At 43.4% G+C, this 13,743-nt stretch overlaps 3 protein-coding genes across 3 annotated transcripts in view; 1 reads left to right on the top strand and 2 right to left on the bottom strand.

Annotated features, from left to right (window-relative positions):
• Positions 1-13,743, top strand: part of LOC137084932 (ribonuclease inhibitor-like) — a 318,165-nt gene that overhangs the window by 152,758 nt on the left and 151,664 nt on the right. The gene's annotated exons all lie outside the window — the stretch shown is intronic.
• On the bottom strand, positions 316-3,153 carry LOC137084582 (S-antigen protein-like). The gene is made up of 2 exons (XM_067450873.1): positions 3,109-3,153; positions 316-2,640 (listed from the first exon to the last, which is right to left on the bottom strand). Exons 1-2 carry the CDS (start codon positions 3,151-3,153, stop codon positions 316-318), a joined length of 2,370 nt encoding a protein of 789 aa, XP_067306974.1.
• stard10 (StAR related lipid transfer domain containing 10) overlaps positions 8,403-13,743 on the bottom strand; it is a 23,784-nt gene continuing 18,443 nt past the window's right edge. The window contains exon 6 of the mRNA XM_067451915.1: positions 8,403-8,708. Coding sequence (XP_067308016.1) covers positions 8,481-8,708 — 228 coding nt within the window. The 3' untranslated portion in view covers positions 8,403-8,480. The remainder of the gene's footprint in view (positions 8,709-13,743) is intronic.

Genomic DNA, 13,743 nt, shown 5'->3' with positions numbered 1-13,743 from the left:
GCTGTTATGACTCTGACACTTTGGGCCAGAGGAGGGAAAATATGATTTCTTCAGAGATAAGCTGTAACGGTTTCAAACTATAAGATGTGCGTTTTCTGAGAATGACCAAACAGAGTCATGAGTGTGGTCACATGATAACACTTTACTGTGGTTTTACTGTGGCTACTGTATACTGTAGTGTAGTGTCCACGTGGTGTTAAAACAGCACTCTAAAACAGGAAGTGATACACACACACACACACACACACACACACACACACACACACACACACACACACACTCGAAATACACATTTACAAAGAAATATAACAATGTTCATAGAGGATCCATATATAGTTTTGTTATAATGGCAGAGTTCTCTAGTCTGGGGTTCCCAGAGTTCTCTAGTCTGGGGTTCCCAGAGTTCTCTAGTCTGGGGTTCCCAGTGTTCTCTAGTCTGGGGTTCCCAGAGTTCTCTAGTCTGGTGTTCCCAGAGTTCTCTAGTCTGGGGTTCCCAGTGTTCTCTAGTCTGGGGTTCCCAGAGTTCTCTAGTCTGGCGTTCCCAGAGTTCTCTAGTCTGGGGTTCCCAGAGTTCTCTAGTCTGGCGTTCCCAGAGTTCTCTAGTCTGGGGTTCCCAGTGTTCTCTAGTCTGGGGTTCCCAGAGTTCTCTAGTCTGGGGTTCCCAGTGTTCTCTAGTCTGGGGTTCCCAGAGTTCTCTAGTCTGGCGTTCCCAGAGTTCTCTAGTCTGGGGTTCCCAGAGTTCTCTAGTCTGGGGTTCCCAGTGTTCTCTAGTCTGGGGTTCCCAGAGTTCTCTAGTCTGGCGTTCCCAGAGTTCTCTAGTCTGGGGTTCCCAGAGTTCTCTAGTCTGGCGTTCCCAGAGTTCTCTAGTCTGGGGTTCCCAGAGTTCTCTAGTCTGGCGTTCCCAGAGTTCTCTAGTCTGGCGTTCCCAGAGTTCTCTAGTCTGGCGTTCCCAGAGTTCTCTAGTCTGGGGTTCCCAGAGTTCTCTAGTCTGGCGTTCCCAGAGTTCTCTAGTCTGGCGTTCCCAGAGTTCTCTAGTCTGGGGTTCCCAGAGTTCTCTAGTCTGGCGTTCCCAGAGTTCTCTAGTCTGGCGTTCCCGGAGTTCTCTAGTCTGGCGTTCCCGGAGTTCTCTAGTCTGGCGTTCCCGGAGTTCTCTAGTCTGGCATTCCCAGAGTTCTCTAGTCTGGCATTCCCAGAGTTCTCTAGTCTGGGATTCCCGGAGTTCTCTAGTCTGGGATTTCCAGAGTTATCTAGTCTGGCGTTCCCAGAGTTCTCTAGTCTGGGATTCCCAGAGTTCTCTAGTCTGGCGTTCCCAGAGTTCTCTAGTCTGGGGTTCCCAGTGTTCTCTAGTCTGGGGTTCCCAGAGTTCTCTAGTCTGGGGTTTCCAGAGTTCTCTAGTCTGGCGTTCCCAGAGTTCTCTAGTCTGGGGTTCCCAGAGTTCTCTAGTCTGGCGTTCCCAGAGTTCTCTAGTCTGGGGTTCCCAGTGTTCTCTAGTCTGGGGTTCCCAGAGTTCTCTAGTCTGGGGTTCCCAGTGTTCTCTAGTCTGGGGTTCCCAGAGTTCTCTAGTCTGGCGTTCCCAGAGTTCTCTAGTCTGGCGTTCCCAGAGTTCTCTAGTCGGGCGTTCCCAGAGTTCTCTAGTCTGGCGTTCCCAGAGTTCTCTAGTCTGGGGTTCCCAGAGTTCTCTAGTCTGGCGTTCCCAGAGTTCTCTAGTCTGGCATTCCCAGAGTTCTCTAGTCTGGGGTTCCCAGAGTTCTCTAGTCTGGCGTTCCCAGAGTTCTCTAGTCTGGCGTTCCCGGAGTTCTCTAGTCTGGCGTTCCCAGAGTTCTCTAGTCTGGCGTTCCCGGAGTTATCTAGTCTGGCATTCCCAGAGTTCTCTAGTCTGGGATTTCCAGAGTTATCTAGTCTGGCGTTCCCAGAGTTCTCTAGTCTGGGATTCCCAGAGTTCTCTAGTCTGGCATTCCCAGAGTTCTCTAGTCTGGCGTTCCCAGAGTTCTCTAGTCTGGTGTTTCCAGAGTTCTCTAGTTTGGGGTTCCCAAAGTTCTCTAGTCTGGTGTTCCCAGAGTTCTCTAGTCTGGGGTTCCCAGAGTTCTCTAGTCTGGCGTTCCCAGAGTTCTCTAGTCTGGCGTTCCCAGAGTTCTCTAGTCTGGGATTTCCAGAGTTATCTAGTCTGGCGTTCCCAGAGTTCTCTAGTCTGGTGTTCCCAGAGTTCTCTAGTCTGGGGTTCCCAGAGTTCTCTAGTCTGGGATTCCCAGAGTTCTCTAGTCTGGGATTCCAAGAGTTCTCTAGTCTGGCGTTCCCAGAGTTCTCTAGTCTGGCGTTCCCAGAGTTCTCTAGTCTGGGGTTCCCAGAGTTCTCTAGTCTGGGGTTCCCAGAGTTCTCTAGTCTGGGGTTCCCAGAGTTCTCTAGTCTGGCGTTCCCAGAGTTCTCTAGTCTGGCGTTCCCAGTGTTCTCTAGTCTGGGGTCCCCAGTGTTCTCTAGTCTGGGGTTCCTAGAGTTCTCTAGTCTGGCATTCCCAGAGTTCTCTAGTCTGGGATTCCCAGAGTTCTCTAGTCTGGCGGTCCCAGAGTTCTCTAGTCTAGCGTTCCCAGAGTTCTCTAGTCTGGCGTTCCCAAAGTTCTCTAGTCTGGGGTTTTCCAGAGTTCTCTAGTCTGGGATTCCCGGAGTTCTCTAGTCTGGGGTTCCCAGAGTTCTCTAGTCTGGGGTTCCCAGAGTTCTCTAGTGGTTCCCAGAGTTCTCTAGTCTGGGGTTCCCAGAGTTCTCTAGTCTGGCGTTCCCAGAGTTCTCTAGTCTGGCATTCCCAGAGTTCTCTAGTCTGGGATTCCCACACACACAAGCTTCTGGAGGGTGTGTAAGTTTGAACAAGCTAGTCTAGGTATATTGGTGCAGAGCCAGTGGTTGCTTTGTTCTCTCTCTCTTTCTAATCTCGCCGCTGCATTCAGGATCAGCTGCAAGGGTTTGATAGTTCATGCTGAAGGCCAGCCAGAAGAGCATTACAATAGTCCAGTCTGGAGAGAACAAGAGCTTGGACCAGGAGTTGAGCGGTCTGTTCTGATGGGAAGGGTCTAATCTTCCTAAAGTTAGTCTGGTGGTCTCTCTCTAGCTTAGCTTTGCCGAAAGGTATTTCTCCAGGAACAGGACTCCTGGTGGAGATGGCATGCCTCCCCGTGTTCCTCTGTTATTGGTTTGCTTCTGGTGATTTGTTTAATAGATCCACTTCTCATCTGCCATCTCTATTATACAGTCAATCACTCATTCTGTCCATCATGTGTCTGCGAGTCATTATCAGTGTGAAAGACCTAGATCTGATGCAATGAAGAATTAAGCTATCTGACACACACACACACACGTTGGTCTATGTGGTTTACAGGGACTCTCCATAGGCGTAATGGTTTTTATACTGTACAAACCGTATTTTCTATCCCCTTACACTGCCCCTAAACCCATCACACACACACACACACACACACACACACACACACACACACACACACACACACACACACACACACACGCACGCACACTGCCCCTAAACCTACCCATCACAGGAAACATTCCGCATTTTTACTTTCTTAAAAAAGCATCATTTAGTATGTTTTTAAGGCCATTTGAATTATGAGGACATTTGATATGTCCTCATAAACCACATTTATAGTGTAATACCAGTGTAATACCCGTGTATTTATACACATTTGTGTCCTCATAAACCACATAAACAGGCTCACACACACACACACACACACACACACACACACACACACACTGATGCTTCCCCAGAACTTGTGTGTAAACGAGGTCAATGTGACTGCACGACTGACACGATAACATGTCCATGCGTTTGGTTCTGCTTCTACGTCGCAGCGTGTGTGTGTGTGTGTGTGTGTGTGTGTGTGTGTGTGTGATGGGTAGGTTTAGGGGCAGTGTGTGTGTGTGTGAGATTGGTAGGTTTAGAAGCAGGGGCAGTGTGTGTGTGTTTGTGTGAGTTTGTGTGTGATGGGTAGGTTTAGGGGCAGTGTGTGTGTGTGTGTGTGTGATGGGTAGGTTTAGGGGCAGTGTGTGTGTGTGTGTGTGTGTAATGGGTAGGTTTAGGGGTATTGTGTGTGTGTGTGTGTGTGTGTGTGTGTGTGTATGTGTGTGTGAGAGAGAGAGATGGGTAGGTTTAGGGGCAGTGTGTGTGTGTGTGTGTGAGAGATGGGTAGGTTTAGGGGCAGTGTGTGTGTGTGTGTGTGTGTGTGAGAGATGGGTAGGCTTAGGGGCAGTGTGTTTGTGTGTGTGTGTGTGTGTGTGTGTGTGTGAGTGATGGGTAGGTTTAGGGGCAGTGTGTGTGTGTGTGAGAGAGATGGGTAGGCTTAGGGGCAGTGTGTGTGTGTGTGTGTGAGAGATGGGTAGGCTTAGGGGCAGTGTGTGTGTGTGCGTGTGTGAGAGATGGGTAGGTTCAGGGGCAGTGTGTGTGTGTGTGTGTGTGTGTGTGTGTGTGTGTGTGTGTGTGTGTGAGATGGGTAGGTTTAGGGGCAGTGTGTGTGTGTTTGTGTGTGTGTGTGTGAGATGGGTAGGTTTAGGGGCAGTGTGTGTGTGTGTGTGTGTGTGTGTGTGTGTGTGTGTGAGAGAGATGGGTAGGTTTAGGGGCAGTGTGTGTGTGTGAGAGATGGGTAGGTTTAGGGGCAGTGTGTGTGTGTTTGTGTGTGTGTGTGTGAGATGGGTAGGTTTAGGGGCAGTGTGTGTGTGTGTGTGTGTGTGTGTGTGTGTGTGTGTGTGTGTGTGTGTGTGTGTGTGTGTGTGTGTGTGTGTGTGTGTGTGTGTGAGAGAGAGAGAAAGCGGATGAGGCGAAACACACACGTCACAGTTAGTGTGAAGCCGCTGGAGAGTTTATTCCTCTTTCTGCAGCTGAATGAATCACTGAGGCCTCCATCACCTTCATTATCACTATTGACTCATTTGGGTCGGTTTTACTTCATCTAACGAGAAACGAGACAAACGAGACTGAAGACTGGAGTAATGATGAGAAACTCAGCTGCGATCACAGCAATAAATCACACTTTACTATACACACACACACACACACACACACACACACACACAACAGATTATCTACACTGGAGGAATATTACACTGCTTTACGCCGCAAAAATGCTCTTCTTACTCAGTATTTTTGTCTTGTTTCTAGTCCAAACATCTAAAAATACTCAAAACAAGAAACATTTACTAGACAAGCAAAAGTAATTGCCTTGTTTTGGGGAAAATAACTAAAAATGTAGAGAGTTTTTGCTATTTTTCTCACCCCATTAGCAGATTATTTATCTTATTTTAAGCAAAAACTTTCTTCATTTTGAGTTATTTTCCTCAAATTGAGTTATTTTCCTTAATTACTTTTGCTTGTCTAGTAAATGTTTCTTAATGTAAGAATTTTTAGATATTTAGACTAGAAACAAGACAAAAATACTGAGTAAGAAGAGCATTTTTTGCAGTGAACCTGGATTTATGAGCAGAAGAGACTTAAAAATCGTAACTATTCCAAACTTTTGACCGGCAGTGCAAACAAAACTAACACAAATGAGTCTGCATTTATTACACAGTAAGAATATAGATATTTAACCCCTTTTCTTTTTTTTTTTTTATCCAAACTTAAAAGGCTGTAATTCAAGAATGCTTTGGAAAATAGACTTAAGTTTGTTCTTGATTTAAACTTGTATTAATTTTTAGTAAAGAATGAAAAGGGTATAGACGTTTAATTATACTGAAAATAAAAAATACAGAACTAAATATTTGTTATTTTATATTAAATATATATTTTACAAAAAAAAAACTGTACTATAAAATGACTATCAAGTCAAAGCCATATGTCTAACCAAGTTGAGTTCCAAATTTGAAGTTGATATCACAAAAATTGAAGTTCCCATGAGATCTTATTTAGGCGCTGTACCAAAAATAGCCACCGGGTGTCATTCACGTTCCGTTGATTGTTTATTTTAAGCATTTTCCTGTAAAGTTTCAGTCCAAATTTCACTTCCATCATAAAACAGTCACCAAATATGGCACCTTGAGACTTTAACTTTTCCAATAATATGTGTTTTATCAAGATTAGAAAAGATTTTTGATTATAAAATAGTTCAAATATATGTTGTAATATGACTCCGCCCACTAGGGGGAGGAGCCCGCTAGACGAATTTAGAGCACCGTTTCCATGGTAACGGTTTCTACAGGATGAATTGTGAGTTCGTAAGCTTTCAAATGATAACTAATTTATGATAATTTCTGAAATATATGATACAAAAAAAGGCACTCTGTGAGATATGGAGAAGATGATGAGAAGAGCTCGACGATGAACATTGGCTTTTGTTGTAATAAACTGAAGACACAAGACAGGGCTCCAAAAACAGGCAGTAAATCGATTTTAATCATTGGTTACTACATTCATTCACTGAACGCTAGTGTCGTACAACAGATCGACGTCTGCATGCGTGCTTAAGGTCAGGGGTCGAGCCGGTTAATCATAACTCAAAATCATTTGCATCTGCATAACTAAATCAAAATAATCTGGATTCAGCGCTTAAAGGGCTAGTTCAGCCAGAGATGTGAACTCTGTCATTAATCACGTACCCTAACGCCGCTCATCTTCACACACAGATGAAGATATTAGTGTTGAAATCCGATGGCTCAGAAAGGCCTTCATTGACACCAATGTCATTTCCTCTCTCAAGACCCATAAAGGCACTAAAGACGTCGTTACAAAGCCCATCTCACTACAGCGGCTCTACAATCATTGATGAAGAGGCCAGAATAGAGTTAGTGCGCAAAAACACTAAATAACGACTTATATAGTGATGGCCGATTTCAGAACAAAGCTTCGAACCGTTATGAGTCAGTGAATCGATTCATGATTCGAACCGTTATGAGTCAGTGAATCGATTCATGATTCGATTCATGATTCGAACCGTTATGAGTCAGTGAATCGATTCATGATTCATGATTTCAGCAGTTTAACAAGCGATCCGAATCATGAATCGATTCACTGATTCATAACGGTTCGAATCTTTGTTTTCACTGCAAAAAATGCTCTTCTTACTTAGTATTTTTGTCTTGTTTCTAGTCCAAACATCTAAAAAATCTTAAAACAAGAAGTATTTACTAGACAAGTAAAAGTAATTGTCTTGTTTTGGGGAAAATAACTCAAAATGTTTTTGTTAAATAATCTGCCAATGGGGTGAGAAAAATAATCTTAAACAGAAAACAAGATTATTTTTCTCACCCCATTGGCAGATTATTTATCTTATTTTAAGCAAAAACTCTCTTCATTTTGAGTTATTTTTCCCCAAAACAAGACAATAATTTGTACTTGTCTAGAAAATGTTTCTTAATGTAAGAATTTTTAAATATTTTGACTAGAAACAAGACAAAAATACTGAGTAAAAAAAGCATTTTTGTAGTGAAAACAAAGCTTCGAACCCTTATGAGTCAGTGAATCGATTCATGATTTGGATCACTTGTTAAACTGCTGAAATCACGATCCGAATCATGAATCGATTCACTGACTCATAACGGTCCGAATCATGAATCAATTCACTGACTCATAACGGTCCGAATCATGAATCGATTCACTGACTCATAACGGTTCGAATCATGAATCGATTCACTGACTCATAACGGTCCAAATCATGAATCGATTCACTGACTCATAACGGTTCGAATCATGAATCGATTCACTGACTCATAACGGTTCGAAGCTTTGTTCTGAAATCGCCATCACTATATAAGTCGTTATTTAGTGTTTTTGCGCACTAACTCTATTCTGGCCTCTTCATCAATGATTGTAGAGCCGCTGTAGTGAGATGGGCTTTGTAACGACGTCTTTAGTGCCTTTATGGGTCTTGAGAGAGGAAATGACATTGGTGTCAATGAAGGCCTTTCTGAGCCATCGGATTTCAACACTAATATCTTCATCTGTGTGTGAAGATGAACGACATTAGGGTACGTAATTAATGACACAATTTACATTTATCGCTGAACTAACCCTTTAATCTGCTGAACTGACAGGGAATCGACCATAAAAATCGCTCGCAGGTTTGAGCTCTGCAAAAACTGCTCTTCTTACTCAGTATTTCTGTCTTGTTTCTAGTCTAAATATCAAAAACATTCTTACATTAAGAAACATTTACTAGACAAGTCAAATTATTGTCTTGTTTTGGGGAAAATAACTCAAAATGAAGAGAGTTTTTGCTTAAAATAAGATAAATAATCTGCCAATGGGGTGAGAAAAATAATCTTAATTCAAACAGAAAACAAGATTATTTTTCTCACCCCATTTGCAGATTATTTATCTTATTTTAAGCAAAAACTCTCTTCATTTAGAGTTATTTTCCCCAAAACAAGACAATTACTTTAGCTTGTCTAGTAAATACTTCTTGTTTTAAGAATTGTTAGATGTTTGGACTAGAAACAAGACAAAAATACTGAGTAAGAGGAGCATATTTTTGGTGTGTGTGTGTGTGTCAGTGGTGTCCCTCCTCGTCGCTATGCTCGGTGCGCTCGTCTTTGCTCTCGCTGAGTGAGCTTTCGTCGATGTTCTCCAGAGAGTCGGCGTGTTGGATGGAAAGCTCCGCTAAAGGGACGCTGGAGAGCCGGTTCTGCTCCGGAAATAACCACGGCTTGAAGCCCGGACTGTGCTTCTGCTTCCACTCCGGATACCGAAGACACGCTTTACTGATGCGCTTCATCGCCTGAGAAACACACACACACACACACACAGACACACACTCATATTACAATACAATCAGAAAACAAAACAAGCAAACGATGTGAAAATGAATCAATAATATACATTTGATCAAAATAAATACATAGAAATAACATGATTACAGGAAGAGTTCAGGGCCCGTATTTATACACCGCAAAAATGCTCTTCTTACTCAGTATTTTTGTCTTGTTTCGAGTCCAAACATCTAAAAAATCTTAAAACAAGAAGTATTTACTAGACAAGCAAAAGTAATTGTCTTGTTTTGGGGAAAATAACTCAAAATGAAGAGAGTTTTTGCTTAAAATAAGATAAATAATCTGCCAATGGGGTGAGAAAAATAATCTTAAACAGAAAAGAAGATTATTTTCCTTTTTTGATTCATGATTCGGATCGCCAATGTCACGTGATTTCCAAGCGGGTAAACCACCCATAGGGGCGGCCATTGCTAACCAAGCTATCACCTGCTGTTAGCATCCCATTGACTCCCATTCATTCTTGAGTCACTTTGACAGTGAATAACTTTACATCAGAGGCGTTTAAAGACTCCATTTGTCCAGTGTTTATTTCTAAAGAAACACGACAATGCATAAAAGGCTCCATTACCTTGTATCTTACACTATCGCCCCGCAGAAGCTGTTTTTGTAAAAATAGGCTAAAGATTGCATCATAACCAACGTGACCTGAGGAGACGCTCAGAAGCAATCTTTGCTGTCTTTAGCCGCGTTTCCACCGCAGGAACTTTACCCAGGAACTTTGGGTGGTACTCGGTGTGTTTAGACCGCAGGAACCAGGGTCTAATGCTGCGTTCACAACGCACGCGAATGACTTGCGCTATTCGGGCGAAGATGGACGCGTGAACAATTTGAATCCATTCGCTTCATTTGCACGTGAAATTCGCTTCATTCGTGTGTGACATTCACTACACAGCAGACGCGAATTCGCGTCATGGGAGGGGGTTCTGCCAGGCAGCGGCAGTCGGCAGAAGGGCTATCCGAGTTAAGGCTTCTCTCGCCGGGGTTGATGAGCGCTGAGCTCCGGTGATCGCCTGGGTCTCACATCTCCGAAAACACCAGATCAAATTTTCAAATAGGAGCTCTCTTAAAAAAATAAACCACATATTTGAGCTTTAAACAACTACATTCTCGCCTGAAAAACTATTAAAAGTACATTTTGTGACACAATAGAGTAGTATTTTTAAATTACTCTGGCCTCGGGTTTCCCCTATGGGTTTCCCATCCGTCACTTCACCACGTGACAGCAGTAAGCAGGCTCCTCATTGGTTAACGCGGCGCGAATATCCGCCAAAGTTCAGATTTTTCAACTTGCGCGAATCACGCGTTCAAAACGCTCAATTCGCGTGATCATTGCCGCCTCATTTGCGCGAATCGTGCCGCAGAACGCCTATTCGCGTCTCTGCATTGACTTAACATGTAAATCACTCGCGCGAATCGCGTCATTCGCCTGCGGTGTGAAGCATAAGGCTGCGTTCACACTTGTAGTTCGGTTAGTTTGGTTAGTTTGGTCTGGACCAAAAAACAAAAACAAAAACAAAACCTATAGTCCTGGTCCGCTTAGCGTTCACACTGGCATTTATAACAGCAACCCTAAAGTTACCGAACCAAAGGCTCACAACCTGATTGGTCGGCTTATATGACGTCGGAGCTGCTTACCGAACATTCAGAACAACGCTGTGTGCTGATTAAACGCCATCATTTAATGCGTGTACATATGGCATTATTTTTACCAGCTGAGAACTCATGAAGAGCTCATAAAGTGTTCAAAACATTCAAAACAGCAGCAGGATTTCCTCCGTTGTGCAGAAACGAGACGGCTTTTCTGTCGTCTGTACCGGATAATAATGGCCAACAGGTCCTCTGATGAGAAGAGCCAGGTGTGCTTTTTGTGTTTTTTCTAGCATTTTTGAAACATGTCTGACCAAATATTGATGAGGCTCTTCCTCGTTGCTCCACGTTTGCCTCTAACGTTAACGTTACTCATTCTGGATACACCGATCTTTCCGCGTCGTTAATCAGCTGACTGTGCGTCTCATCTTGTGACATCACGTCCTGTTATTGGTCCGTCTACATCTCTTTGGTCCGTGTTGCGTTCATATATCAGTAGAACCGCACCAGAGTTGGTTTAGATGTGGACCGACTCATCTTTATAGCGCTCTCGGTCCGCGTGTTTGGTTCGGATGGCAGCGTTCACATATGTCCAAATGAACCGCACGAACCGAGCAATCGCACCAGGGTTCGTTTTAATCGAACCAAACATGACAAGTGTGAACGCACCCTAAATGAAGTTCCGGGTAAATATTTCCCCCTCCAAACGGCCCTGCTCGCGGGGTAGTACTTTTTCAAAGTTCAGGAACTTTCGAGGGCGGGACTTGGGCGCAGAACATGCTGATTGGTTGAGCTCACGCAGCATTTTAGTTCAACCGGCATTTTTAAAAGTCTTTTGCGAGGTTCGGTCTGCATTCAGTAAATATCAGTCTTGCTCTCTGTCTGATGGCGCACGGTCGTCTCAGCCATCTCACGATCAATGTCCGTAATAATAAAGTTATTTATTACATACACTTGCATACGCTCTCGGACTAAATATAAAATATCTTAAACTGTGTGTGAAGATGAACGGAGGTCTTACGGGTGTGGAGCGACATTAGGGAGAGGAGTTAATGACAGACATCTCATTTTTGGGTGAAATAACCGTTTAAAGCCTCTTAAAAGTCCTCATCCTTACAAATTTGACCTTAAGACCTCTTTTAAGGGTTAAGATGCTTTCTGAATTACTTGTTTCTTTACTGGGATTTTTTAGTTAATTTTAAGAGTAAACGCCCACATTTCTAAGATTTTTCTTAAAATGTTGTGACTAGGAGCTACTCTTTGCATTAAGATTCTTTATGAATACCGGCCCAGGTGTTCAGTCTCTTCATGGCCACAGGTGTATAACTCCAGCTCTCGGCCTGCAGACGCTTCTACACACATTAGTGAAAGAATGGGTCACTCTCAGGAGCTCAGTGAACTCGAGCGTGGGGCCGTGATAGGTTGACACCTGTGCAATAAGTGTGCGCTTCAGTCTGACAATCCCATGGACGAGTCTGGGTTTGGCCATCGCCTGGAGAACGGGACTCGCCTGACTGCATTGTGCCAAGTGGAGGGGGGATTATGGGGTGGGGTTGTTTTGTTTTGTTTTTTAAAGGATTTGTGCGGCTTAGTTCCAGTGAAAGGAACTCTTAATGCTTCACCAAATCATTTTGGACAATTTCATGCTCCCGAATTTGTGGGAACAGTTTGGGGACGGCCGGTTCTTGTTCCATCCATGCCCATAGAGTGCCGAAGTCATGACGACGCTTTGTAGGCCAACCCGGAAGTTAGCGGCGCATGGGTTCCCTCGATCAAAAGCCTGTGCATTTTCCCCACAGACTTTTGGACAATCACAAAAAATAAGATCTGTGTTCAACAAAGAGTTACGACCCTTACACGTTTAGTCTATCAAGATAATCTTTACAAGTGAATCCAACATGTACACCGCTTGAAGCCTAAATAAAGCCGTCAGATATAAGATGCTAACGCTAGGCTATAAACGGACTACAGTCGCGGATCGACGTCATCATCAAGCGTCCTCAAACTTAATTTAACAAACACGTTCGCTCATTATGATCTGCGCTGTGGATGAACACTTATCCACTTCTTCATGAGAAATATTGACCATTCGTTTTTTCCAAAAATGTTAGAAACTAATTGAGTTTATGCACCTCTCTGAGATTTGCTTTCTCGTTTGTTAATGTTTTATTTATTCGTTTATTATTTTGTTAGTTTATATAAAGCTTATTATTATTGTCTTTGTGATTAAGATTAGGCTATTATGCCTCATCATCGTGCCCCAAATAGACTTTCACGATCATCTTTCACTGTATTATCATCGATTGTATGTTTGCTAATTCGCAGAAAAAAAAACATGCTTTTACCGCCTCCGAAGCACTAACGGCGTAAGCTAGCCGTATCATTTACAATCATATGTCCTTTTCCTCAGACAATTGATCATAATCGAGGAGAGAACCGCTATAAATCTGGACATGTAGAACAGCGCTGTGTTCAGCAATATTAGCAAACACTACTATTTGAAAGGACTAAATATATAACTTTATGTATATTAACTGAAAGGTAAACTTCTAAGAACGTGAGGCTGAAACGCAGGCTAGTTTTTTTATTGTATTAAACATTTACTTACAGAATTCAGAAGTGAATGAAGCGCGGGCTGGTGAGATCTCCTGTTTGTCACGATGACGTCTAAAGTCCCGGCCAAAGGATGTAGTCCCTTTTAGGAACCGCCGTTTTTAAGACACAATAACGTTAAAAAAAAATGTCATAGATCAAAACGTGAAAATATTTAGAGGCTTTGTTAACCACAGACCTTATTTCAGGCGATTTAGCAAAAACCCATTCAAAAAACCCGTAGACTTTAGAGCGAGGGAACCGGAAGGGCTAACTCACTGATGGTCTACAAAGTGACGTCATGACTCCGGCACTCTATGCGGAAGTGACTTAAGCTGCAATCACTGGCCACTAGAGCGGCTCCAGAAGGAGCAGAACCTCACTGAGCTCATGTTAAAATGCCCAACTTTACAGCAGAATAAAACACGTTTACAGTCTGGGACAAACTGTGGTTTTGGTCTCTACGGCTAATTTTGCCCTTCATGACGACTGTGAGGGAGGTGAAGTTTTTTATAACTCATTCGTTTACGTTATATAAAGCCTTAAAGTTCTGCATAATTAAGGGCGTGGTTACTTTGATTGACAGGTGGATAGCCGTTTGTCTGCTGTCTGTTAGTCACCTAAGCTCCGCCCCCTGTCCCGCCTCTTTACCCACAGCCTATGGTTCCAGCATGACTGCACCAGTGCACAAAGCGTCGGTCCATGAAGACATGGCGCGCCCACACACTCACACACACACACACTCTCTAATTCAATCACACAGGCACAGTTAGACACACTGCAGCTCTTTGTCTCTCAGATCCA

This window comes from Pseudorasbora parva, chromosome 8 (genome assembly GCF_024679245.1).
Source record: "Pseudorasbora parva isolate DD20220531a chromosome 8, ASM2467924v1, whole genome shotgun sequence".
NCBI lineage: Eukaryota > Metazoa > Chordata > Actinopteri > Cypriniformes > Gobionidae > Pseudorasbora > Pseudorasbora parva.
The sequence above is the reverse complement of the archived record's forward strand: the minus strand, read 5'-3'. Positions and strand labels throughout refer to the sequence as shown.

Coding starts and splice junctions, on each gene's coding strand:
- LOC137084582 (XM_067450873.1), bottom strand. CDS start 3,153: ATGCCATCTCCACCAGGAGTCCTGTTCCTGGAGAAATACCTTTCG. Junction 2,641..3,108: donor TCCTGGAGAAATACCTTTCG/GCAAAGCTAAGC, acceptor ATCCCAGACTAG/AGAACTCTGGAAAACCCCAG.